The sequence below is a fragment of the Opisthocomus hoazin genome, chromosome 2 (genome assembly GCF_030867145.1).
Source record: "Opisthocomus hoazin isolate bOpiHoa1 chromosome 2, bOpiHoa1.hap1, whole genome shotgun sequence".
Taxonomy (NCBI): Eukaryota; Metazoa; Chordata; class Aves; order Opisthocomiformes; family Opisthocomidae; genus Opisthocomus; species Opisthocomus hoazin.
In genome coordinates, this window is record NC_134415.1 from 104,463,659 (window position 1) to 104,491,118 (window position 27,460).

Genomic DNA, 27,460 nt, shown 5'->3' on the forward strand with positions numbered 1-27,460 from the left:
GGTATGGCATTTTCCCATTAGCATTTCGTGGCAGAAAAATTGACCCTGAGGGGAATGTGTTTTGCTTACCAAATTCTTTCTGCCCAAACTAGACCAATACACCCAGGACCTGCAAAAAGCAATAATTCTGCCTACATGAAAACTGACTGCCCATCTAAGGTTGTTAGGTTGTTAGGCTGTTATGGCTTAGGACTTCCGTCTCACTGGCAACCCCTTTTAATCGCTTCTCAATGTCTGAAGGTGTTGTGGATTCTCAAATTTGTTGGCCAAAACTAATAACAATATTTCCTTATGACACCCTGCAACTGCTAACACTCCAAGTTACAAATAAGATCAAACCCTGATTAGAAGCAGTATTTGCATTCAAGTGTGCAAACTTTATACTACCTGAAAATGAAATGTTTCTTCCTCATTCTTAAAGACTATAAGCTTTTAATTTCCCTTAGTAGATAAAACAGATGTTTTCAAACCACATTGGTTCCTCCCAAATTATGGCTTGTAACAGAAAATGCCTAAAATTAACAATAATTAGAAACAGAATACAGATTTAATCTTTAGTAAATGGAGGAATACACAGAGAGAGAAAGTGAGAGTTAAACAGTGATTCAGCTCCCCGTATAGCAGATGTCACTATTAATTGGGTGCTCAGTGGTTCTGAAAAGTCAGGTCTCAGTTCTGGCCTAGCCTCATTGAACTTTATGGAAGTCTTCCATTGACTTCATTAGGGATAGTTTGTGCCAGCACTGGATTTTCCTGAAAATCTATCAAAAACCTGAGATAAGCAGGCTTCAGAAATCAGAAAAACAGATGCTTTAAAACAGTATTGAACACCTGCTGTGAAAATTTATAAGCCCATACAGAAAATCAATGTGCTTTCTCCTTATTGCAGGGTATGGAGATAATAAAAAAAATGATTGCAATATATTAGCTTATAAAATAAAAGTCACCTGAAAGTGTGAGGAAGCAATCACTATATAACATGGTTCATTCAAAAAGCAGTTCAGTCCTTTGGGCCATAATTTTCCATTTTTTTTCATTGTCAAAGTTAAAAGATTATGGATTATGGGGTTTCATCTACAAAAATAATTCAACTATCAGTCCAGTGAACCAAAAAGTTTATTGTTTTTTTAATACTATTTGCTCTTAGCCACTGTCAGAGACAAAATATTGGACTTGATGGACCCTTGCTTAGACCCAGCATAGCCGTTCTTGTGTTCTTCCAATATCTGTCCTCACAGATACCTGGATATTTTCCTGAAGATGTTTATTTGTGTCTGGAACTGTTGGAAGATGATTTCAAATAACATTTTAACTTGAGGAAAGAAAATCAGGATTTAGAAATGCTGTTTATAAAAATAGGTAATTAAAGATATTTTCGTGTGTGGTACTTTGATGACGAATCAATGATTGGGGATAAGAATGGGTAGCAGGCAAATGTCTGTAAGAGCACAATGATGTTGTACATATTGGAGCTGCTCCATGGAGACAAGGAAGCTGGATGAATACCTAAGAAAATAGTCTTGGACTGCGGAGATTCATTGGAGATCTGGATAGTCCCCCAAAATTTGTGATGGTTCTCACAAGTGCCCTGCAGATTCTTTACTCAGACAGTCAGCTGCAAGAGGCTGCTGAATACCATGAGGAATCTCAGGTAACTGAGCAATAGTGCAAGCATTTGGGACTTCGGAGGCAAAAAGACAGTTCATAGGTGTGCTCTGGTGAGCTGAGGTGCCCTGTCTGTATGCTTCCATGCTTACATCAGTCAGAAAGCCTGCTCTGCACACCACTTTCACACTGGTACTCCGGGGTGAGTCAAGGAGCAATCTTCTCACAACAGTGTTTACATCTGCACAAGCTCCTGTGTGGGTACAGCTAGGTTGATAATGAAGCGCCTCGTAGAGCTTCAGCCTGCCTCGCTTTCCCTGTGGAAATAAGCTAACTCTTGTATACTTAAACTTCCTCTGCATAACAGGCTGCATTACTAATCACACCTGCTTCAGGTAAAAATAATACAGTTTTCTGGTACAGGATGAATCTTACTATTATGGACTTATGGTGGTTATGCCCATACAGAGATAACAGTCAGAGGGAACAGAAGACATGAAGGTTGTCATTTTTCTGCATTCCTTAGGGCTTTTCCCCTAAAAACAGCTTGCTCCAGCTGCTGTGGAGATAACAGTCATTAAAATGGATCTCTTATCTTATCTACACCAGCAATTCCTGTGCTCCTCTCCCTAACGTGGTAGGCAAGTAAACAGTCCAGTGAGAAAGAGTTGTGTTTACTCTCTTAAAAGCATGAGCTACTGATTAAAAGGAGCCTGTTCTTCCAGTTACAAAAGAGTTTTGCTTAAAACGTTAAGCTATAACTTTTATTTCTTCATGAATGAAGCCTTTGTCTTTACCCACCACGAGGTGCTCGGGGCCTTTGCTGGGTGGAACCCACTACTGCCCACTGTAATCACTCACCTAAAGGGTCTCCCACTGAAAATTTAGATCAAAACTAGTTTAGTGTTTAAACCCTGAGAGAGAAAGACAGAGGAACACTTGATGGAAATTCTCCCCATAACAATACAAAATCCTTGTCAGATCAGAAATAGTTTGGTACACTTGAAGAAAGCAGAATGATCACTTTGTATACTAAGTCCACGTGAATGACAGCACTTTGGTCTTCACTTGGATCCCCAGGCTGCCATGCCAGCTATGACATCTGATGTATCACATCTGACATTCTTTTGCTCTTTCCATAGTTTGTTAGCTTGGTTGTTTTTTAACTACAATTTCAAGTTGATGGACTGCACACCTGAGATCTCTCTGTCAGTATCAGGTGTATCAAAGACAAAGTAAGAGATGAGAGTGTACGAAAGCGAAGGAGGAAATAGCTTTTGGTACGGAACAAGTATGAAAAATTTTCTGATAATGTGAGAAACAACAGAATGTAATTATACTGTATATAAAATCTGGTTGTTGCAAAGCCTCCTGGAAGCCATTTCCAGGTACACGAAGTGCAAAGATTTGACTGGGAACAGATAGCACAGATTTACCATGGCAAATTATGTCTTCCCATGATGAGATGATAAGATGAGATGATTTGACCATGATGAAATGACTGGCTCCATGAAGAGTAAGAAAAGCAGTGGATATCATTTACCTTTACTTCAACAAGGTTTACAGCATGGCCTCCTATGACATTCTTCTAGATAAGTTACTTACAAGGTCAGTAACTGAACTGGACTGGCATGCTGAAAGCTCGACAGATCAGAGTAACTGGTGTCTGTTTACTAGTGGCATTCCTCAGGAGTCGACACAGCAGCGACACTGTTTTGCATCTCTATTAACAATTTGGACAGGGGGACATAAGGCACCCTCCGTAAATTTGTGAAGGAGTAGTTCCCAAATTGGTGGGGAGTGGCTAGTATGCAGGGCTGCCGTTCTGAGCAACGTTAATAGGCTGACAGAATGAGCTGACAGAAACCTCATGAAGAGGCAGATTACAAATCCTGCCTCTGAGGCAGCACTGCCCATGCAGCAGTACTGGCAGGACACTGCCTGTGTAGAAAGCAGTTTCACAGAGAAGGACCTAGGTTCCTGACAAGCAGAAAGTTAAACGTGGGTCAGCAGTGGGCCCTCTCAACAAATGTGGGCAATCAATACCCAGCTGTGTTAGCAAAAAAATAACCAAGGCATTGTGAAAAGTGATTATTCCCCTCAAATTGTCACTTGTGAAGTTACATCTGGAGTATTGTGTTCAGTTATCGGATCCCCAGGAAAAACACTAATAAACTGAGCAAGTCCAGTGGAAGGCACTTAGGGGGCTGAAGCATATGGTATGCAGGAGGGGCTGAGCCAGTTGGATTTGTTCAGCCCAGAGAAGAGAAGGCTAAAAGGAGATATAATTACTGTCTTCTACTAATAAGGAGGGGTCAATAGAAGAGACAGAATAAGACTCTTCTTGGGGATGCACAGTGAAAATCTGAAAGGTACCAGTCACAAGTTGTATCAAGGAAAATGCTGATTAGATATAAGAAAAAAATGTTTGACTACAAGAGTGGTCAAACAAAGTGACCTACTGCAAGAAAGGTTGTGGAAACTCCATCTCTGGAGATACTCAAAATATGGCCAGGGACAGGGCCTGAGCAGCCTGATTTAATTTCAGGGTTAGTCATGCTTTGAGCAGAACATTGGACTACATGGCCTCCAACAGTTCATCCCAACTTCAGTCATTCTGTGATTCTATAAATTATTATGTGTCATTTTAAGAAGCTTCTAGCTTTGAGATCTGTTAACTTTGCTTTGGCTGACCTGAAGGAAGAAGGATCTAGGTATAGTCCTTGCTACAGTATTGAATTCTGGCACAAGCTTGGGATGGGATGATTACCATTTGATTTGCAGAAAGACAGTGTTTGATCCTTTTGAATATTCAAAATGTTGTCTCCTGCAACTGGCTGCTTACTCAGAGTTGTTTAACATGAAGAGCCCATATCCCAAGAACCATAGAAGTTTTTAGTCCACTTACAGTATTGTCATTGACAAAAAAAAATCTTTTCTTGTCTGTTTTGCTGTTAGAGAGGCTACTATTTTTCCCAGCTGTATTACAGCTAATGACAACACCTAGATGTAAGGAGGCTTAAACAGGAGCTAGGTGGCTGCAGTTTTCTCATTGAGAGCTGTCATTCAAAATAGTCGTCACTAATTTCTTTGGGAATGCTTCATAGTTCCTGGGCTCCATGAAGGTGATTTAAAGAAGGCGCAAATAAGGGAGCGTGACAGTCTTGATGAAATAATACAGTTAATCTGACCTAGGGCAGAGCTAAATGACTTTTTTGAGAGGCTGGAAATCATCTTTGTAACACAAGCAACATTGTAACTTAAGCAACTGGTTCAAGTTAAAATAATCTAAACAAATAGATAAAATATTTACCCATGTGTTTTCAGATATCTCCAAGCACCATCAATACTTCCACCACTACACCCATGTTGATTTCTGGTATCACAAGAGATCAAATTCTGAGCGGAAAGGTTGTCTGTGATCTCACCCTTGGAATGAATTGCTATTCTATCTGCCGCAACACCTGTTTTGAAATAAATTTTCAAAAACCAATAATTACTCACAACTTCACACTGGTTATTGTGAAAGAGTGACTAAAATACAACCTCAGTATTTTCTGTTTGTGCAGATATCTTCACAAAGCAATACAGATAAAATCTACACAGACTTTCGAGAGAGAGGACTGTGAAACTGCAAAGCGTCATCAGCAACTTTAAATCCATAGAGCTATTGGTTATCATAAAGTCCCACATATATAAACATCAGATGAGGCATTTACAAATGCATATTCATCTCTGTTTGACTTCAGCAGCTAATGCAAATACTCCCCAACCTCTCTGCAGCTGAATCTCCAAATCTCTTTTCTTTCTTTTCTACTTTCCCTGCCTTCATTTGCAAAAAAAAGAAAAGCAAAAATGAAGAGTCCTATGAAGAAGAAAATTCAAGACTGAAAGTACGTATTGGTTTTACTTGCAATATTTGGAAATGCTCATATTAATGTGTAAATGTGGGATTTATGTCAGACCTCCTTCCCCTATCACATAAAATTCTTCTTCTGAGATACACAACTTAGAAGTCTGAACTCATTCAGATACTCCTAACTGTAAGTACTAAAATATTTATGAATCGATTTAAAGGCAGACTAGGTTAACTAAGTTTTAGGTGAAATTAAGCCACTTCTCCTTTCTTTAACGAGTGACAAAGAATTATTAAGCCCCAACTTCAGTCATTATCTGTGTTTAAACTATATTTTTATTATTGTTAGCCCTTCATTTTTGAACCTGAAAATAAACTTTAAAAATTCCTTGAAATCTGAAGTCCAATGAAAATCAACACTAACTTCCGTGAACTTTGGACAAGACTTCAGAAGAGTGAATGTGCTGATGGCAGCTGATAATGACTGTGGTTTGTGCTTTTGTGAGGTGTCATGTGATAATGAATTTATTTTCATAGGTATAAAAGCTTCTTTACTGGAGAGTTTTGGAATATTTATAGGAATTACTTGTGATAAGAAAAAATGACAGAGCAGTGCTTGTGTATTTATTAAGCAACAATTAATCTTACAAAGAAGGATTGAAAATGTTGGACATTCCTGTGTGTAAACAACACAGGAAGGCATATCATAATATATAGCATGGAAAATAATTATGCGAAATAAAATCAAAATACTCACTTATGAAAGGGAAAATTTAGACTGAATATCTGGAAAGTCTCTCAATGATCTCTGTAGTGATCTGTCAGGAGAGCTGTTAGAATTTCTCTTGGTTTTCTCTTTTAAAACTACACTGGACAAGACATATTGGTAACCTAGTGTGTTCAGTCTGGCTGGGATTAAATGACCTAAATGTTCCTTTGCTTCTCTCCCTGCTGCGATTTAAAGAAGCAGTTGCAGAAACCTGCACCCCTGAGGATGCACTGGCTGGATCAAGTCATAACGATTGATTACACATTTTTTTTCTCTATCTTTATATATCCCAATATGTACTGAGATTTATTGCAGCATAAGAAAAATGAACATAATCTATCACTGTAGCTTCTTTGGAGAAAGTGACACAAACACTTGTGCGCGTTCTTCATAAAACCAAAGGTTACAGCACACAAGGTTGAATTGCATTACTGACGTTTCTTTGCTTACAGAATTTGAAAATAGTTTATTCCACACAATATCTGAGCCATTTTGATGTTTCCTTCTTGTAAAATTATTGAAAAGATTATACTTCATTTACTTGAATAGCAAGTTGGACAATGGCAAATGCACAAATATATAAATGCATATAAAATATAAAGCCTACGTGTTTTAAGCTTTCAAGTCAAGCATGTAGTTGGGCAAGGGATACAGATTTTTTTAAAAGTTACACTACCAGTTATGATAAAATGCATTAGTCAATTCATTTTCTATTTTCTCTCACCAAAAAATCTCCCTATGTTACAAAAATGTATGAAAACCTCTACAGCTTAGATTGACTTTTTAAGGAACAACCTAGAGGGAAAGTAATTTTAAATGTTCCTGTTTGCTGATAAAAAGTGAACAGCAAGCTGAAATTCCTTCATTAGTAATCACTAGAAATTCTAAGCACACATCTAACATCAATGATATTTTTAAAGTAGAAAAAATGAATATTACTTGCAGTTGAAAAAGCCCAGGATGCTCCACAATTTCGTTGATCCAGAGGATCGTGAATCCACTCAGGCCATGCATAACTGGCTGCAAAAAATGCAGGAAATTTTTCTTCTGGAAGGGAGTTTCCCTAAAACAAAATGTATGAGATCTGTATATGCTTCAGTTCCTAATTTTGTCTTAAATTTTACCCTGATTTTGTTTATTAAATTCTAGATTTTTTAATTGAGGAAACCTAAAGTATCCGCTCCTGTGGCTTCCCAAGCATCCCTGTGGTGGCTACCCTGTGGCTGGGCATTGTGGACCCCCTGAGAGCAGAAGGGTTCTGGCACTCCACTAGCTGAGCTGGAAAGCTGAGCTCCACAATTGCCAACCAGAATAACCTGTCCAGGTTCTCTCTGATTTTTATCTCAAATAACAACTCCCTATGAAACATGTTAATTATGATCCAGCTGGTATTTTTGGAAAGAAAAGCCTTCTGTGACAAATAGCAGTGAAGTTAGGTACCTGTTACCCTGTTCTCAGAATCACAGAATCACAGAATGGTAGAGGTTGGAAGAGACCTCTGTGAGTCATCTAGTCCAACCCTGCTGCTGAAGCAGGGTCACCTACAGTAGGCTGCACAGGACCTTGTCCAGGCGGGTCTTGAATATCTCCAGAGAAGGAGACTCCACCACCTCCCTGGGCAGCCTGTTCCAGTGCTCCGTCACCCTCAGAGGGAAGAAGTTCTTCCTCATGTTCAGACGGAACTTCCTGTGCTTCAGTTTGAGCCCGTTGCCCCTTGTCCTGTCGCTGGGCACTACTGAAAAGAGCTTGGCCCCATCCTCCTGACACCCACCCTGCAGATATTTGTAAGTATATATTAGGTCCCCTCTCAGCCTTCTCTTCTTCAGGCTGTACAAGCCCAGCTCCCTCAGCCTCCCCTCGTAGGAGAGATGTTCCAGTCCCCTCACCATCCTTGTAGCCCTTGTCTCCTTGACACGTGACTGTAGGTAGGAAATTTTAGTGACTACGGGGGAGGGATCAGTACGGTGTATCATTGATTTGTCTTTCACACAGAGGTTTTTCAGTCTCCAGTACTTATTCTTGTTCCAGAATGAAAACTAATGATTGTCCTTCTGCTTTACAGCCTGAAGTTAGGTTGATGAGAATTCATGGTCTGCTCACTAAAGCTGTTTGTACAGCCATTTTTGGAATCTTTATCTCTCAGCCTTAATTTACATCCTCCAAGCTTTGCACAGATATCTGCATATGCAAGAACCATCTGGTACAACTGCTAATAATCTGCTCTGTGTTCAACATTTCGAAACCATTGACCCATTTGTTTTTTAGTGTTGAACTTTATGGAATGATTGTTTACGCTGTGCAGGGAAATAGGAAAGGCAACAGAGAATTGCAATATTAGTCCACCCAGTCTATCAGTTTGTTTCAAACAATTATTGATAACATCTGCTCCGGAGGAAAATACAGAATACAAAATGTGATAATCTGTTCCTAAACAAAACATTCCCTGATGCTTCTTTCTTGTAAGTAGGTTCATAACCTGAAACACAATGGCTTCTATCCTGTTTAAATTCTTTTATTTTACTCCATTTTACTTAGTCTTTTACTTCTGGGTGTTGTTGTTGCACCATTTTTCTAAATTGCTTAAGTGACTCTTAAGTCTACACAAGAAGAAGCGGGTAAGGAAAAAAGAGGTTTGTACTTCAGGTCTGTATCTGACGTTAAACTGGGATACAGTCCCAACAGACAGATTGATACAGTCTGTGCACATCCCCAGACCCAGTAACTCTCAAGTGCTTCTAGGTTCGCTGCATCAGATACAGAGTGTGAGTCCTAAATATTATTAAAGCATACTGCAAGCTGTTAGTTCATTTAAGTACTTTTGAAAGTTTTACTTTCACCTATAACAAGCCAGTAATCTTTTAAATCTTGCTAAAATATTAATCTCAGTAGTTAGATTAATCATTGCTTTTTCAAAAGCTTGCTAGATACATGGGTCTTGCAAACTCAAATGGCATAAAGAAAACGACAGGTAATTTAAACAATATCTTGTTAAATTATCATTATGTTCATCGTTAATAAGCAAGCACAAGCACAAGATTTACTGTGAAGATGAATCATACAGGTGAAATCCCAGACAAATGGCATTTCTTTTCCACGATAAGACTGTTCGCTATCAACCAGTAAACAAGTAAATTTTGGCAAAGATACTTTAACACACTTACATAGGCAATAACTGTTTACAATGCTACAAATGAGGCAGTTGAGGAAAGCAAAATTCTGAACAGATATTTGGTCTTTGACAGTGTTACTGTACGTATTCCCAAACTACTGCAAATGTATTTAATAGCCTCATATAGTAAATGCCAGAGCAAATCCCTTATCAGCCCTCAGCCTTGTCATTTAGAAGTGCAGGACTGACCTGTAGCCTGCAGGACTGAGAAGTACCGCTGTTCTGTGACAAGTAGTAAGTTTCTCAATGCGTGCTCCATGGACCAGTATCAGACAGCACAATGTAATCAGCAAAATGACTGTCAAACTATTTTTAAACCTTCGTATGTATTCTCTGCAGTGAAGCTAGCAGTCTGGCCTAAGCCGGAAGGCAAATGGATGTAAAGGAACACTCATACTTCGGATACGACTTCTTCAGATGGCACAGCAGAGAAAAAAGGCTGAAGATTACCGAATTAGCAAATGTGGAAACAGTTTTGCTGAGGGAAAACAATATTTTTTTTTAATGTAGGAAAAAGTTTCTGAATATCACTTGCTTTATGAAGAGAAAATGGGTATGCATGACCTTCAGTTTGCACAAGTGAGATCTACAACTGCTGAGATTTTTTCTATGAAAAGCTATATATCAAAACAAAAACAGGTGTACTTTCTATATCTTTGCATTGCCTTTATGAGTTCTTTGACACTTAATCCAAAATGGTGCCTTATTACGAAACTATGTATTTCATTTTCTTGTAAGATGGCACTTAGGCAAGCACCAGGCAAGCACCTTGTTGCTGGCAGATGCAGACGCCACCATTGCAATGCACGTCTTGCCAGGACAGGTACCGACAGAATACGACCAAATGTCTCTCACAACGTGTTTTGAAGGCATGATGGGGTTTTTTGCACTACATAGAACTTCATGAATGATCATATTATCTCCTGCAGTGAGTAAACACTTTCAGAATGCTTTCTCAGATAATACACACGACACTATTGGGAGCGTCAGCTTTGTCAGGAGTCACAACAGTGTTTGTGGTGTATCTAGCTGTCAGTCTATGTTCAGGTCTAGCCATTCTCTGCAGCAGAGGGTCCTCATTTCACGTTCAGTTCTTGCTCCACATCATTGTCTTTTAGGTATTCTAATGTGCCATCACGTCAGACTACCCTTCCAGACATAAACAGAATCACAGAATCACAGAATGGTAGGGGTTGGAAGAGACCTCTGTGGGTCATCTAGTCCAACCCTTCTGCCGAAGCAGGGTCAAAACATCACCTTACTGAGCAGATATAGTCTTTTATCAATAGCAGAGCTTTTAAAAGCTCTATGGGCAACTTCAAGAAGTTTGTTTTCCCTAAGACGAAACGTAGCTCTGTCACACCATTTAATTTGAAGTAATGTTATGATGCTACACTTGTAGTTGGATATGTCAGTCAAAGAAACAACTAAAAAGTCTCTACTCCACAACCAAATTTTCACCACTGCTAAGAACTAAGACTTTGCCATAAATGTAAACTGGTTAACACAGAAGGGCTTTACTTTTCTGAATATTTTTTCCATTCAATTAAGAAAGGAGACCCTTCGACACAAAAAAATTTTTCTCAAGCATCCCCAAAAGACAGCAGAAAATAATCAGAACAGCAGGCCCTTAGATACCAGAAACTGTCATTTATTCCCTAAATAGTAGACCAGTAGCATGCTGAGTAATTAATTTTTATTTAAATAAAAAAAAAGTTGTATTTAATTAATTGGTAGCTATGATTTACTTTCTACTTTAGCAAAACTACCAGGTTTTATTCAGGTCAGCACAAGACAGACCCCAAAACTCCTGAACACTAACTGTAGCATTTTTATCAACTAAATGTATGACTTTGGGCAAAAGACTTGCAGTTTTCTCACTTTCAAAATGGGAAATGTAGTAATAATCCCAGAGAATGCATGAATATTTTAGTGCCAATTTATCCACAGTAAGTAACTGGTACCTTGTCCTGCAAGTGAATCAGTACTCAACAAAGTCATACAAAGGTCAAACCATGAAGGCTGGAGAATGCCTCTGAAAAATATTAAGAAGTCATTGTTTCTAAATTTCGTCATTCATTTCTTTTTACCCTCTTCTGAACTGCCACCTAATTACAGGTGAAGATTAATGGAAACACTGTCATGAAAACTCACTTCTTTTTATCACTTAGGAGTTTGTAAAGGTGTTAGCATGCTTCACAGAATATCAGTGACAGAAAATTATTCATGGAAGGTGAAGTTGGGGCAAGTGTCTCTGAAAATCTGGTAAGATACTTATCTTAAAAAGTGCCTGAAAGTGAACTCCATGGCTACTGTTTTTTTGCCAACAGGAATAATCTGTCAACATACCCCTGGTGACCGTAATCCACGCTATGAAATTGCTAGATCATGCAGTGACCGTAAATATGGAGCTGGCTATAAGAGGAGAAAAACATTATTGATTTTTTTAATGTTTTTGCAAAGTATTAAAATGTGGCAGATGACAGGAAATTTCCCAAGGCATAACAAGAACACGAAACAGATAATGTTCTTCTAGAAACCTCTAGAACAGGACAGAATCAGGGATATTTGGAGCTTCACAGGAAGCTTCAGAGAAAAATATTTTTACATCAAGGTTAGCTAAGAGAGAACTCACTGGGGTAAGATCAAGAAAGTTCCATGAAGTCTGAAGAGAAGCCATGGGTAGGAGACGGGCTCATGTACAATTCAGAGCAATTTTCTGCAAGCTCAATGAATTTTCCAGAAGCTGAGAAAATTATACAGAAGTCATTATTTATATTTTTCACTTTTGTAAGTAGAGAGAAAGATTTCTTAGAATCCTGTGCAAGGCTTGTGCTTCTAGCAACATGTAGGACTTCCTGAGGGCTAAATGCATGAATGTGCAAAGCTGGATTACTGGAGAAGAGTGCATTGAATCTTCCCAGGTGTCTGGTAGGACCAAAGGTAGTTGAGTTGTGGCTCTCAGATTTTGTAAAAAGATAGCAGATAGCTAGAGAAAATATACCTGAGAAATGTATCAGTGGAAGAAAGGCCATATGAAGTGTAGCAGTCAGAGAAACTGCAGGAAGCTTAATAATGATGATTCAATAGGCTGGACACAATGCAGGACCACTGACTGATCGGCTACCCCAAATTAAATGGAAAAGAGGATATATCGTGAACAATTTCTTGTAACCTTCCCTTTCTTGTTTTCGTAGGTCGGATTTGTCTCAGATAGTTAGATATCTAGTAATGTAGATGTCAATCTCTGAGATAGGTACATGACACCCACTTTTTGTTTCAGCTACATATGCGTCACACTGTATTCCTCAAGGAAAATGCCAGCAACAGCAACAACAAATCAACTCCAGCTTTCTTGAGCCTCAATGCTGTTCACTGGTAATTAGTGGCAGATAAGTACTAAATATTGCAGTAAACTCTTTTATGTCATTTTTATTTTGACTTGCCATCTTCAGCTGAAATGGATCTTTCTTTGGCTGTGAAGAGTAATGTAGTAAATCATACAAGGCAACACTCCAAGGCTTAATTTCCGTCAACTTCTTGCTCTGACAACCCTCTATAGTGTAATTTTGAGCAAGCTGGCCAGTCTGGGCCACAAAACAATGCTTTACCACACCGGTGCAGGAGGTTGACTTTGTGTGGAACCATACATACCAGTTTGTATCAAGAAAAAGGTTAGGATTGTTAAAATTACTGCAGAGGCACATGGCCCTCTCCCTTTTTCCCAAATTCCCTGTCAAGCGGCAGCTCTGCACTGCTGATCCCACAGGGCCATCCATGATGTGGAAACCTTTCTGACATACACATATACAACAAGCATCAACAGTTGACCTCAAACAGATAATCAGATTACATAATTTGCCTGGAATATATGGAAGACAAAGATAAAAAATGGTTATACTTAGTGTCATTTGCAAACCTTGGATCTATGTCCTTATTCTTGCAATTTTTCTAACCTCACTATGGTTAGGCAGTTTGCATTTTCAGTCTCTGATTTCCATAATTTTGGGTCTTCTAAGAAAGAGGCGAAGTAACTGATCCCAAGCATTGGAAAATCTCCTCTGGATCCAATAACTACGCATTTCTCCTTTAATTGCTTAACCTACCTACATAACTTTAAGTATACTTCATTTGCTGCAGAACTAATTTGAACATAAATATATGATGGGAAATTTAATATAGCTGCCATGAAAATGGCCGTGGCCAAGAGGTTTAGAAAGCTGGTAGTAGAGAATCATCTCGTTTTCCCATGCTTCCTATCATTTTTCTTTCCATTTGGCCAGAACTCTAGCCTCCTGCTGTGACTTCACATTGCTTTATCTTACAGGCTTTCAGAACTTCTTTCAAAGATTGCTATAGCTGTTATCCTTAATGAACTATTCCCAGATGATTTTTTATTTATGGTTACAGCTATGTGTGCAATGATTAACAAACGGAGAGGATAGTATGGAACTTCCTAAAGGAGCAAAGATTTCAAACACCAGTGATCTACAATGATAAGTCAGTACTGGTGCAGAGCTTCCCAGCATTTGCTTTTGAGCCTCCTTGCTTGATTTCCATCGATAGGACTACACACTGTATGGCTAGGAGAACTATTCTGGAAGCTTTACACTCAACATGTAAACATTTAGTGTTAAATCCCTGAATTGTAGTCTTATAATTGTCTACATTTATTTTTTAATGTGATAAAGTTCTTAAAAAATTTAACAGCTGTACATGACACTTACTGGAGCTTCTCTCATATTCAGCAAGGAATGCGATGGAGGGAAGGTGCCCAGGCGCTTTTTGAAACCTTCTTCCACTGTCATTCCCCAGAACTGACTGTAGTTGTCAGCTTTCCATCTTCCTCACAGACAAAAAATAAGCAAACAAAACCCAGGTTAGAGATACCACTCACATTAATACTTTGCTCCTTTGTAAGACCACCGCTAACAGTAGTATCCAGAAATAAATGTTTCGAATTATATTTCAAAACCTTGTATTCGATATGCAGGAGAAAATGTTTAGTATGGGCTCTGCCACTGCAAAAGAGTATAGGATGGAGCAACACAGTAGCATATAAGAAGTGGTGGTGTGAGGTCAGCATCATGTCAGCCAGCAGGAGCTGAGCATGCAGTGCTTCAGAGAAGTGCTGGAAAACAAGGTGCTCAGTCATAACAATTACTGTTGTCTTGAAGTTATGCTTAAATTATGCTTCAGACCAGACGCCCACAGAGAACTAACAGCTTCATGTAGTGAGCTACATTGCCTCCAAGCTCTGGTGCACCACCAGTGAGAGACTGTTGAATCCAGCAGAAAGCCCAGCTGACACCTTCCTGAGTTTTACACCAATAGCCAGGTTGAGAGAAAGGGTTCCCTGTGGCTCTTTAATTATTCTTTCCCTACTCTCAGGTAGACTGGACTCAGATTGTAGCCTTAACCCTGCAAACTGTACGCACAACAGAAAAAAAAAAAAAACAACCTTGCAGCCATACACATTTGGAACACACTAAAACTTATTATTACTGGAAAAGAGCTGAGCCACAGGGGAGACCATTCTCTTTACCTGTTTCTTTCTTGCTTGTGTGTGAGGAGCAAGGGGATGGGATTCATGCTGCCCAAACAGAAACCTCATTGCTCTTGGTCTACCGGTAGTCAGTGAAGAGTGCAAGCACCTGCAGAAGTTGAGTCATATCTCAGGTGGGCTTAACGACCCTGTGGCAAACCTTACCTCTTACCACTGACAAGGGGAAGGTGAAGGGCTCCAGGTGCCTAACTTAATTGGCTATCCTAACTCTGTTGGTTTGAATGTCTCCCATGAAGTACAAAACGTTTCAGCACTGCATCACAGCTGTAAGTCTGGGCAGGATTCATTGGTGATTTTATCACCTCAGCTCCTAGGGAGGCAATCGCTGTATCTCTCTGTAAACGGCCAGCAGGCTCCCAAGGCACAGCTCCTGTACTGGGGTGTCCCTAATCCCTCTGCACTACCTGAGGGAAAAGGGAACAGGTAGCAAGAAAAACACTGAGCCCCACAAAGTTCTGATGTCTTTGTCCCCATTTGGCCCATCCTCTCCTCTTCCTGTGCTACCTAGAGTCCTGTCATGTAGAATAGTCTTGATGAAGGAGAAAAAATGACTGTAAATATCTATCCCAAGTAATAAATGAAGAATAAGAGAAGATGATATAAATAGCGTTTTGTGAGCAAAAATATTGTGCTAAATTTGGAGAATATTTTAGATAGATCTTTACAGTGTCTTACCAACATGAGAATTTCAGTATATTTCCATTTAAAACTCTGTAATTTGCCAGAGATTTAGGAGAGTTTCACAGATGTACTTTTACTGTCATATTGCTTTAATGTAACTTGGGAAGGAAGAGGTGGGGAGGACTGCATAACTTGTAACTTGCACATACACACAATGAGCAATACAGTGATTTATAACAAAACCTTAAAATAAAAGTGTTCTCACCCATAATCTCCAGAATTGATGCGCTGAATTAAGTCTTGGCGAACAAGGCATACTTCTTTTGAACACTTCCAGAGATTTTGGAAGCATTTGCTGAAAGGGCAAGAATATCATTGAGTGGAAAATGAATTTTCAGAGGAAAAATATGCACTTTAAAAGTGGAAGGAAGATGGAGGAAAAAAAAGGGTAAACAATATAAATGTCACATAACATTCATGAAAACATAATATTACTTCTCGCTACTTCACAACCTAATGAATCCCAATTAGAAAAAGGTGGGGAGGTTTACAGTTTGTGCAAAAGACAGTATTTGAAAAATTTCACTTCCATCTTTGTTAGACCAAACCAGGGAAATAAAGCAATGTCCTGTAAATGAATTTTTTCGAGGAAGTTTCACCCTGGAAATCCAGAAAGGAGACATACGGCTGTAGACACCTTGGTCCAAAGACCCTGGGCTAATGTCAGGGCAGTGGGGGCCCCAGCCCTGTTTGGGTGCTGCTGAAGCCTCCCAGGCTCCCCTGGGGCTGGAGGTGCAGGGCTGGTTTTTGGAGAGACAAAGAAGGGAGGCGGCTTAAGCAGCCGACTGCTGGGGCCGGCAAAAGAGCTCCCCTGTCTGCACTGTCTGCTCCTGTCCCAAGGCAAAGAAGGGGATGCCCAGACACTTCATCCATTTCCTACGTAAATATACTTATATATCCTTCCCTTATGAAATAATGTGAGGTCTCATCACTCAAGCCAAAGAAACAGAAGAAGATGTTCTAAAATAATCTCCTAAACTTTAATGATAATTGTTTCATCTGCATTCAGGTTAATGCCCAGGTCTAGGCTCAAACCATTTCAACTATGGTCAGAGCCAGCAGACTGACTGAGCAGGAGCCAAATTAGGCCAGTGAGGAGGAGATTTTAATACTCTCATTTTCATATCTCCATTAGAAAGCCCCTTGACCTCTTGTCATTCTAAGCTGGCTGTAATCTAGCTCACAATACCTTAATACAGCCCTACTCTTCCAGCCATTTTGATTTGGTTACATCTTTAATATGAATTTAAGGATGCTCACTACCTTAATTCCTGTTTCATGACATATGTTAAACAAAATTCGATTTACTGGTCTCTGAAACGTTACCAGGAATTGCAGTTGTCTTTAATTATTGTTCCTTCTCCATAATATCGGCCATCTTTATAGCAACCTGCCAATATAACATATAGATGTGTGAGAAAACATCATTTTTTAAGAGAATTAACTCAAATTTCTTGCTACTGTTTAATTACTTGGTTGTATGCAGTATGCATAAAGTGTTTAGTTGAAAGTCGGCAACATGTATTTCCAGTTTCTTCCAAGTAATGAAGGCAGTTTGATGTATTTCAATTTTTTACCAGGTACATTATCATTCTTCGTAAATAAAATCAGCAACGGATTCAAAACCCCCACTGAATAATTATTATCTTACATGTAAATAAGAATCATTCTTCAAATGAAGCTATTTTCTAGTAATAAACTTTAAAAGAATACATTTCCAATAAAATTCATTTCCTAAATGGCAATTAAAATAGAAATTCGTTTTTCCAGTTATATAATTTAAAAAACTAATAACTATTCCAAACCTATTGTAACATATTATTTTTCCTCACCAGTTTAATTCCTCTTTGAAAAACAGACTGATCAATTATGTTTCAAGCCAAAAGAATGCTTCATATACATTCCAAAAACCAGTATAAAACCTACATTGAGTGATGATTTTTCCAAAGAAATGCATGCCTCCTAATTTTTTTCTTTGGTAACACTTCAGTGAGAAAACACTTTGTGTGTGTTTTAGGACCTTCCATATAAACTCTTTCTTCAGTGCAGTTGATTGCAAAGCTTCAGTAAAAGAAAGACCCAGAATGTCTGTGCAGGGCTTCGGATCGAGTCTATAACAAACATGGTACATTTATTGCACGGGTCTCTGTTTTCCAGCCTGTTCTCACGGTTCTTCCACCGATGAGTGTACACATGTTCCTTCCTCCACTGGAAGGGCTTGGAGCCAGAACCTCCAAGTTCTCTCCTCCATTTTCAAGAAGCTTAAACCGTATTTCATGTTAATATAGTGTTGACTTGCATTTGAACTATATCATGCTTTTTTCCCCACCACGAGTGAGAAGAAGGCCATTCCCCTTTCATGGCTCTGGAGCTTGTCTGCCCAGACATACACATGCGTGTCTTAGCTGCCTATATCGCCAGGAGAGAAATATGCCCTTCTAAGCCATAGCTAATCTCATACTGAAGTGCAGCAGCAGACCAAAGTTGATGAATTAATTATAAGTGCTTATCGTTCTCTGCTAGTCGTACAGCAAGGATGTTAGCTAGCGCAGACGCAGGTGACGTATATCCCACCTAAGCAGTCTGAGGCCCAATGTGTCTGCTCTAATTCAGCTTCTGCTAAGATTCCAGACATTTTTCAGAGAATACCCAAAGCAAATTACTTTAGCATCACAGTTTGTCACAGTCTGCCACAAAGCCAGCATCAGGCAGTCGCTGAAAGGAGGCATCAAGAAAGATATTTCAAATACATGGAGGGAAGGAAGTGTGGATGCCACATCTGAGTGACAGGATGGAGCCTTGCTGGAGCTCTGCCAGCTGGCCTCGGCGCCCGGGCCCGAGAAGAAATGCAGACCTGGGCAAGTACATAAGAAGCTTTCTAATAATGTACACCTAGGGAACTGGAGATTAAAACCATACAGTTTCTTTAGTCTAGCCAGATTAAGATTTAGGGGGTAAGGAGCACTGCCAGAGGCATCAGTGGCGGAGAGCAGAGATATCTAAGCTGAAAAACACTGTTTGCATGAGAACACACAGAGATTCTCTAGCCGCAAATATATTAGCTTAGAATATTAATATATTAAGTGGGAAATTAATTAATTTGAAGATACAGCCTGATAACTTTATGAATGGGATTATATGATGAGAAAATCATGATTGGAAGGAAGAGTATTTGATAAATGAGGACTTCCCTGCCAGTCCAGCATTCCTATACCCTTACAGCTCTCACTTCATTCGCCCCCAGCAGTGGTGTAAGTACTTGTCAGTGACATGTCTCCAGGTTTACTCGCTTGTAGGCCAGACCCTGACTGCGTAGTGTAAAGGCAGTTAGCAAACTCTCTGGACATCACTTCTGTACTACCACCAGGGTGAGATCCAGTGTGATGACTCTGACAGGGCTTTTTGCACCATCAGAGCAATTGAAACAAAAAGCTAAAGTAAATAATAAATATAGTCAACAAATCAAGTCCTAACAGTTCTTGTAATAACAAAAATTGAAATAGTAATAATAATAAAATCCAGAACTTCTATTTGGTGTCTAAGACAGGAATGTGCACAGTTTCTTCTGAAACTACACAGGAAAACCATTGAAACTTACTGAAAGCTGGGTTCATAAAGGCAGAGTCAAAGCAGTTCCACGTAAGCTGAATCAAGACTGGCCCTCAGCATGGTGCACACCCATGGAAGAAGACACAGCGTGGCTTACTGCTGCTGTGCACCAAGTTGTTGAATAGACAGAGATCCAGAAATAAAGCACTGAGTAGTTTTATTGCTGCTTATTCCGGCCCATGTAAAGCACTTCAGTTTATTTAAAGAAATCTGACTCAGGAAGCACTGCGAGAAAAACCACAGGCAACAAACAGATCAAAATCTTCCAGATGAAATGTACTTCAGCGTATGCGGTCTTCTAGTGCTTAAATAATTCTTAGCCAAAGGCTGTAGTCTCAGTTACTAAAAGCCAGCTAATATACTTATGTGATTTCTAAAAATGCTTCATAGTTTGCTTAATCTTCAGGAATTTGGTCCTTTTTGTTTCTCTGTTTTTTTCCTTCCACTTAGATCCTCTCTTCCCTGTTCCTCAGAATTTCCAGTTCTAGAAAGTTCCTTTAGAGTTATATTTTTTCCTGCTGTATTTTGGCTGCTTTATTATTCTCCTTTTACCTTTGAAATTACTCATATAACAAATATCCAATAAAAAGATTTTTTAAAAGCATTAGGAAAGCACCTTAAGGATCAGAAACACAAGATCTTTTTTTTGAGATGAGATATAAAGATGCAGGCTCACCTACAGGACAAATAAAGGTGTATGAATACAGTAAATATAATTGCTATCTCTGGTAGGTATGTACAGTCCAGGAGTTACAAAACAGTGACCACACATGCAAAAAGTTGGATTAAGAAAGGCAGTAAAAATATTACCCCTTACCTATTCCCTTATCTAAACCTTCTGTTACACTTTTACCTTACATAGGTAGACCTACGGCAAGGCCCACATGGCAAACTGCTGCAGGTTTTGTAGTGATTCATTTCCATGAAACCATCTGGCAAGCTAGACCCCACAGGCTGCCAGGTCTGGAGCAGAAACGCTGCTAAATGTTTGTGTAGAGTTTACGACAACAGCCCCCTGATCTGTCGGAAATAATATACACCACTGCACCAACAAAATACAAAACAAATGTCTTTATTTACATAAATCACAGAACATTCTTTTAGATGATTAGAAACACTTTGAAAAATCAAATTTGTTTCACAGCATTTCTGTCACTCCCACTTATCAGATTTTGGCTGCATGCCTGGCTAAAGAGCACAGCCTGCTGCAGAGCTTGCGATCTGAGTGCTGGAATGCAAGCATAGGGCTATTGCAAAGAAATGGTTAATTTTAAAAAGTCACGGTAGTATCTTTGTTGATTTTAGGCTTTTGAAATTTTGCTGTAGTGTCCACATTTTCATTCAGATTTGGTCTACCAGCACTAAGAAGCTACATAGTCCTAAAATCCACAATTCTAAACTTTTCTCACCAGCAGAGATTTGCCCTCTGCAGGAACTAAGGGACCAGCTGTTTGTAGACAATTTTTTTGCCATCCGTAGTTCTAAAAAAAATAGACTTAGTTTGGAGTAGTCCTGGAAGTATTTCTACCACAAACTAACTAGTAAGAAACTAAAATATGCCAGAAATCCTTGTTCTAAGCACATCCCTTTGCCTACTCCTGCACCTGAGCTGTCGCACGAAAAATAGTGTCCCAGAGGAAAGCTATGCTGGATCAAAACTGTTGCAGAACACCTCAGAGCAGTATCATTCAGAATAACCCTCACTTTTCTTGATGATTTATTTGTACTGATGGATACAGAAATTCAGAGCTTGTTGTTCATTTCACATTAATCTGTGAAGCTCTATTGAAATTGTTGAGATAGCACTAATTTTGACCCATTAAGTTACCTCTGAGAGCTCCAGATAAAACAGAGGTTCTGTCCAACAGAAAGATGATCTAACCAACACTAAAAATATGTCCCTAGAGACAAAGAAATAACAGCCAGCATAATTCTTACTCCAGTTTCAATCTCAGTTTCTTTGTCCACTATGTCTTTAGTTACTTTTATAGGATCTATACACTCTAAAGGTTAATCAGTACTTTTACTTCCAAGTATATTTTCAGTGTGGTTCTCTAATGCCAGCTGAGCATTTTCTCTATACCTACCTGATGCTGGAGGTGGCCAAGGCTCATCTGACCTGGTGGGCTCAACGGGGTAGTCGCAGACATCCCAGTAGTCAGCACAACAGTCCACAGGGCCAGGAGAACCTGAGGCACAGAACTGGTCACAGTAACAGATAGCTGCTTTGGAGACGATGTTAAAGCTGCAGTCATCATCTCTTCCTGTGCAACAGCCTCGTACCCTGCAGGACCTTCCCTGATACAGACTCCTTTTTAGCCTGTTCCACTTTGCAGAACCGCTGTCTCCAGCAGAGTCAAGTCCTTGGGGGAAATTTCTTCTAGATTCAAGCTGCTTTGCCATCAAAACTTCACTTGCAATGCAATAGAAGAGCAATACCTGACTTTTGATACACATTCTTCCACCTCTAACAGCCCTTTTTGAGGCTCTCTGTACTTCACTTTACCAATAAATGTCTAGGTACTGTAAAGGTAATACCTACAGTTAGTACTCAGAAAGAAATCTGAACAGAAGGCTACAGATTATGGTTTTCTAGGAGGACTCTCTATATGTTAATTATTAGTCAGACATGTGGTAAACAGATTTATTTGCCCAAGATACAGAGATACTGGAAACAGCTGCAGCGATGTATTCATCATTATGAAATGCTGGGCGTACTCCTTTGCAGGTGAGAAATTTTATAGTAAAGGTTTCAGAATATACAGAATATACATGGTCCAATATTTTACTGTTATACTTTTAACTTCTAAAACTGAAAAAATATAAGGAATGAGTACATGTTGTCAAAGGAAGCTCTCTTTCTTCTGGGCCTCATTTACCTGTAACTAATATGTTCTCCAAATGACTGGATACATTATAACACTTCGATTGCTTTTCATCTGCATTCTCCTTTCTGATATGCAGAGCTATACCACTGCAGTAAACTTATCCTGCATCCCCCTTTTCAATCTTCTTTCTAGTGATCTAGCTTAGCTTCATATGCTTCACTTTGCACTGCTTTACTGTGGGCAAATTCAGAAAATAGTATAAACTATTACACAAAGATATTCTCTTAGGATTTGCATTTCTTTAGTCAAAATGAACTTGGAAATCATTGTAAATAGCGTAATAAATACCCACTGATGAGTGCTCATTCCTATTTGAAAAGGAAATGGCTGTATTAATAAAACCACAAAGAAAATCAGAGCAGATATGAAAAAAGAAGTCTAAAAGCCTTTACTACTTGATCTATGATCTCCAGGTTTTTGAACAGCAGACCTAAAGAAGTATGCATGGTATTGTTGCCAAAACTTAAAATATTCAGAAGAAAGCAGCAAAGAACTTTGAAATTCCTAGCAGAGATCGCATGTATGGCTAAATTGCGAAAAATACCAGTTTCAAATCCGAACTGTTATAAGACAATTTAAGCCTCCAAGGCTGAACAAGCAGAAAAAAACATTCATCCTTCTGTCTCCATTTTGTAGTCAATGAGAGGAACCTGGAGAAGTTGGTGGCAGACTGTTTTCGAGGGAATGAAGGGGACCTTTCCCTCTGTGACTTCAGCTCGGCTGTTCAGCGCTGCAGGAAGCCTTAGCATCAAAGGGCAGCTACTTTTGAAAGCACAGCTGGCAGCACAGCTGGTTTAGATGGTCTGCCATGAGTGGCAGAGACATTAAGAGGGACTGTGTGTATATGCATGTGTGTGTGTTCATACATATGGGCTTGTAATCCAAATGGTCAAGTCTTTAATACAATTTCTAGCCAACAGTGCTTTTATTACACCTGCCTCCCACACTGTCCCCACCACAGCTAAAGAACTGCAGATGAGGGAAAATTGCATCCAACAATATGATTTTTATTTTGCTCTGTTGCAAGCAATCTTCTGTGTGGAAGTTAATAGAAAGGTCAAGGTCAGCAACATGAAATCACTGTACATCACATAATAGGACATAAATCTTAGCCTTCAAATTTGCTCTGTGGTTTTTTTATTAAGTTTTGCTTATGAGACAAAAATCTGGGCAACGTTAAGTCTGTTACTGACTGCTATAAAGCATCAAATATAACGTGAGAAAAATGAGAAAAGACATGTTCATGGAAACTCATGTGAAGTGCTCCTTAGAAATGATAATCCATTTCTTTTCCTTATGTCTATGCAGCTCCATCAGTTCCTAGAGAATGACTCATGATTTACACTGACATTAGCAAAATGCAAACCTTCTTTGTTATTACAAATGTTTGGAAATATTCTCACAAAGTTATCTCCTTGCTCTGGAAGCATAAGAAAGAAAAATATGTACCTTATATGACAAATATTATCAGCCAGTCAGATTAAGCGAACAGGCATATCTGTTTTTCTAAGTTACAGACCTCTGGTTCCATTTGGGTTTGTCTGGTGTTTTGTTTTGTTTGGTTTGGTTGGTTTTTTTAATTTTAAACTTTAAAGACTTGTTGATGGTAAACCAGAGGCAAGGGATTTGCAAATTACGTGAGCTAGTTGACAGAGGAATGAGATTTCCTTTAAAGGAACATGAAAATGTAACTTGCGCTTCTAAACAGCTTTGTTTTGTGACACAAGAAACTGTGCTGAAACTTGATAAAATCTATTTTTCCCAGTTGTTGGCATGTTTTCAAACCTTTTAAAAAAACCCATGAATCTATTTTATTGTGGTTCAGCAAATGCTTTTATCTCAGTAGTTTCCTTTGTAAGAAAAAATAACTCTCTGTTCACAGCACACAGTGACTTAGCTGTAACTATTTAGAAACAGTTAAACATCATCCTTTTTCTCTGTTGAAGAATAATCTATTCCAAGCACGACAGCTCTGCTAAGCTTTTGAGTTAGGGTTCTAGCCCTAGTTCTAGTCTGCACAATTAAGTACAAAAATGTCTGACTTGTACTTGTTTCAGCACTGCTTGGTTTCTATCCTTGAGCTTCAAAACAGACCACACATTTGACAGGAATTCAAATACTAATATCACTGAACTCTTGGTGGAGTAACAAATAAAACACAGTTCAGAATGTCCAAGAGTTTCTTTAAAGCTGGAGCAGGATTATTCCACAACCTTTCTTTCAAAAGTCTCCATAATTTATCTGAAAGAGTCTATTGGGCATCATAAAAATCTCATTTCTAATTACCTTCACAGTACAGGCGACAGCAGTGCCCAGCGAGGTGCTGAAGGTCACTCCCAGGAAGGACGGCAGAGCCTACCTGTTGCAAATGAGTGGTTAGGTCGCTTCAAGAATCACTGTCAAAGGTATTTGCAAGAAGTGATTTTAATAAGAATTTATAAAAAGTGATTTAACAAAGTTCAATGGCAAGGTTCATTCTATTACTTATTAAATGAATGGAATATAAAATCAAGGTAGCACTAAGATAGCATAAATTATAGAGATCAAAGAAAGCGGTAAGAGATAAGGGAGACCCTCCTGTTGAGTCACAAGGTTCAGAATGGACTCCCTTGTTTTCTAAACTCCTTCTCAGGATCCAGACTTAGCCTCAGACCACAACAGTTTATGTCTAAAGGATATGTCTAGTAGCAATTTAAGGTTTGTTCACAGCTAAAGAGAGAATCACAGGAATTTAGCAGCAATTAATTATCCATTAATTTAGAATTTATGACGTGATTAAAAAGGATTTACTATGACCACAGTAGCAGGCTCTGAATCAATTCACATGCACACAGAGATAATATGCATACATAAAGGTATCTGTCAAAAATTCCTCTCGAGTTAAGTGAAATACTCACCTCCAATGATTTTCTCAACTGGCAAAGGTTGAACCTCAAGGAGTAAGGGATCCCTATATCTCAGCCCAGGTTCCATCTGTGATGGGAACTTGAAAGTTAAAAGTTTGAGGGCTCTGAGAGGCATCCCACTCAGAGGGAGATGCTGGTCGCAGCCCGCTGTGGTCCAGGAGATCTCAAAGGGCCTCACTTAGTACGGCTGTTTGCAGGGTCGCGAGATGATTGACTTCAGGCATCAGTAAATTTCCATCCTGGCCACAACTGGTATGAGGTAATTCTGGTATCTTAACAGCAACCATACAATTCCAGTACTTCCCAGAATGTATAGTTCTGATATTTTACCAGGCAGGTATGATCTCAGCAGCAGGAGTTCCAGGTGCAGTCAGGGGGTGCCTGATCAGCCGAACTCGCTGCTTTTGTAGGAAGACGAGAGAAGTGCCAAGACATCCCAGCTTACTGCTCTTGCAGTAAAGGCAAGTACACAATGGCGGCTGGTTCTGAGATCGCCAGGTGGCCTGGTGGGGTCAGGGGGGCTGCACCACCACACTACTCCATCAGAAGACCGTGTCACCTTCCCTTCTCCTGGATGCTGCAAGTAGACTGGGGTCAAGCCTTGGGCCCAGACCCAGAGGGAGAATTGCAGCACTGCTACCTTGTGCCAAGAAAATCAAGTGACTCTTGGCCAGTTTAGGAAGAAACCAGGATGCCAGGCCCCTGTTCAGTCATTTGCCAGTAGACAAAACTCTATGCATCAGAGAACCTCTCTAATTCCCTGCCTCCAGTTTAAACACTGCAATGATATGGGCCATCCTGTCTCTGATCTTAAATGAAAATTTAACTGGTGACCCTTTACACAAAATACACCACTGTTTTGCAATGGCTGTAATAGTTTATACTTACTACTCTTCATTACTAATGGCTGCAATGCAGCAAAAGTTTGTAAAGCAAAACCACTTCACCAAGACTATTATTTCACAATGTCTTCTCTTTCCCATGTACTAATGGCAGAACAGAATTCATCCTCGCAGACTGTGAGTGACTAGCTCCTAGATATGTTTGTGCAGAGAAAAGCTGTGTGTTAAAGTGATTTTCTCACTGTCACTTTGGTCTCCATATGTTTGGAGCAGGAGCAGGAATGTGAGTGTCTGGCAACAGCCTGGCAGCTCACTGCTGTGCATTGTTGGCATGGTATCAAGTAGTGCCACTTTTAATTCAAACATTTCAGGGCTGCCTATCTCAATCCTTAAGATGCTGATCCAGGTTACGTGTAACTCAGAATAACGGTGGCTTAGGTGACAAATTCATCAGATGTCGAAGTAGAGTCCTGCCACAGTGCAACTTGCTATACGCAGCCTCTGGGACCAACAGGCCCAGTTCTTTAGATATTTAAATCAACAGATTTAGGGTCAAAGTCAGAGGCAGAGGAAGAGCAACTGACCCCAATTGCCCATACCAGAAAAATCCCATTCTTCACACACACACATTCACACACACAGGTGCCCAAGCACTCGCAGTCAGCAACCACAGGTGAAAGAAGATGACTTTATACGTATTACATTGCACTACATTGTTGCTTGCAGCCTCATAGCCTTTTCACTTTTCCCTTAGTTGGTAAGCTACTCCGTGCAGTTGCCTTCAGGTGTATGTCTTCACTAGTGTAGAAATAGCCTAGGACTGCTCTGTGTATGGCTAGATACTACTCCTTGTATAAGTCAGAGCAGTCTTACGCAGAAATCACCAGCTCATTTTCATTCAGATATCTTTTACAATGTACCAAGAGGTGCTGCAAGAATGATATATACAACTTGTTTGTATGAAATAATTATGCCTTGGCTAATGCATGTACTAGGTAGCTGCTACTCACATGCTCACCAACCCCAGTAAGACAGCCAGTGAGCCTGTGCAGAGTAGGCAGGCGTGGGTCAGGTGGGGAATAACTGGGCTTCTTAATCCGCATAACAGGCTGATCCTCAGTGTTGCTGAGTTGCCATTTTCTGATTCTCTGCTTTTAAAGATTATTTTATACTTTAAAGTACACATTTTTCTTTTTGTATTCTTGCTCTGCTGCTGTTACATTTTAAGAAAATTCTTCTCTCTGTGCTTTCACTTTTCTCATTTTGCTTAGCTTTATCTTGAGAATTTCCTGATATTTAAGTAATTTTCTCATTAAAACTAAGTCAAGACCACAGACCTGTGCCACACCAAACCAAGCTTTGAATCCCAGACAGCTGAACCCTTGGGCCAAGGGCTGCCCTTAGTCTGATGTAGCAACCAAATTTTCTCAAGTCGTGAATTCTGACCCACCCTTCTCATGGTCCATTCTATGTCACTGCCCAGATTCATCCTTTGTGCTAGGCAAATATCCATTCTGACCACTTGGGACAACTTTAATATGTTTTTTTTTGGCAGCTTGAGTTGTAGCG

General features: G+C 39.5%; 1 protein-coding gene across 1 annotated transcript in view; it reads right to left on the bottom strand.

Annotated features, from left to right (window-relative positions):
* TINAG (tubulointerstitial nephritis antigen) overlaps window positions 1-21,799 on the bottom strand; it is a 47,044-nt gene extending 25,245 nt beyond the window's left edge. The window contains exons 1-6 of the mRNA XM_009942333.2: window positions 21,343-21,799; window positions 16,973-17,036; window positions 15,852-15,941; window positions 14,127-14,241; window positions 7,170-7,293; window positions 4,919-5,069 (exon numbers count right to left, since the gene is read on the bottom strand). Coding sequence (XP_009940635.2) covers window positions 4,919-5,069; window positions 7,170-7,293; window positions 14,127-14,241; window positions 15,852-15,941; window positions 16,973-17,036; window positions 21,343-21,712 — 914 coding nt within the window. The 5' untranslated portion in view covers window positions 21,713-21,799. The remainder of the gene's footprint in view (window positions 1-4,918; window positions 5,070-7,169; window positions 7,294-14,126; window positions 14,242-15,851; window positions 15,942-16,972; window positions 17,037-21,342) is intronic.
* Window positions 21,800-27,460: the final 5,661 nt, after the last annotated feature.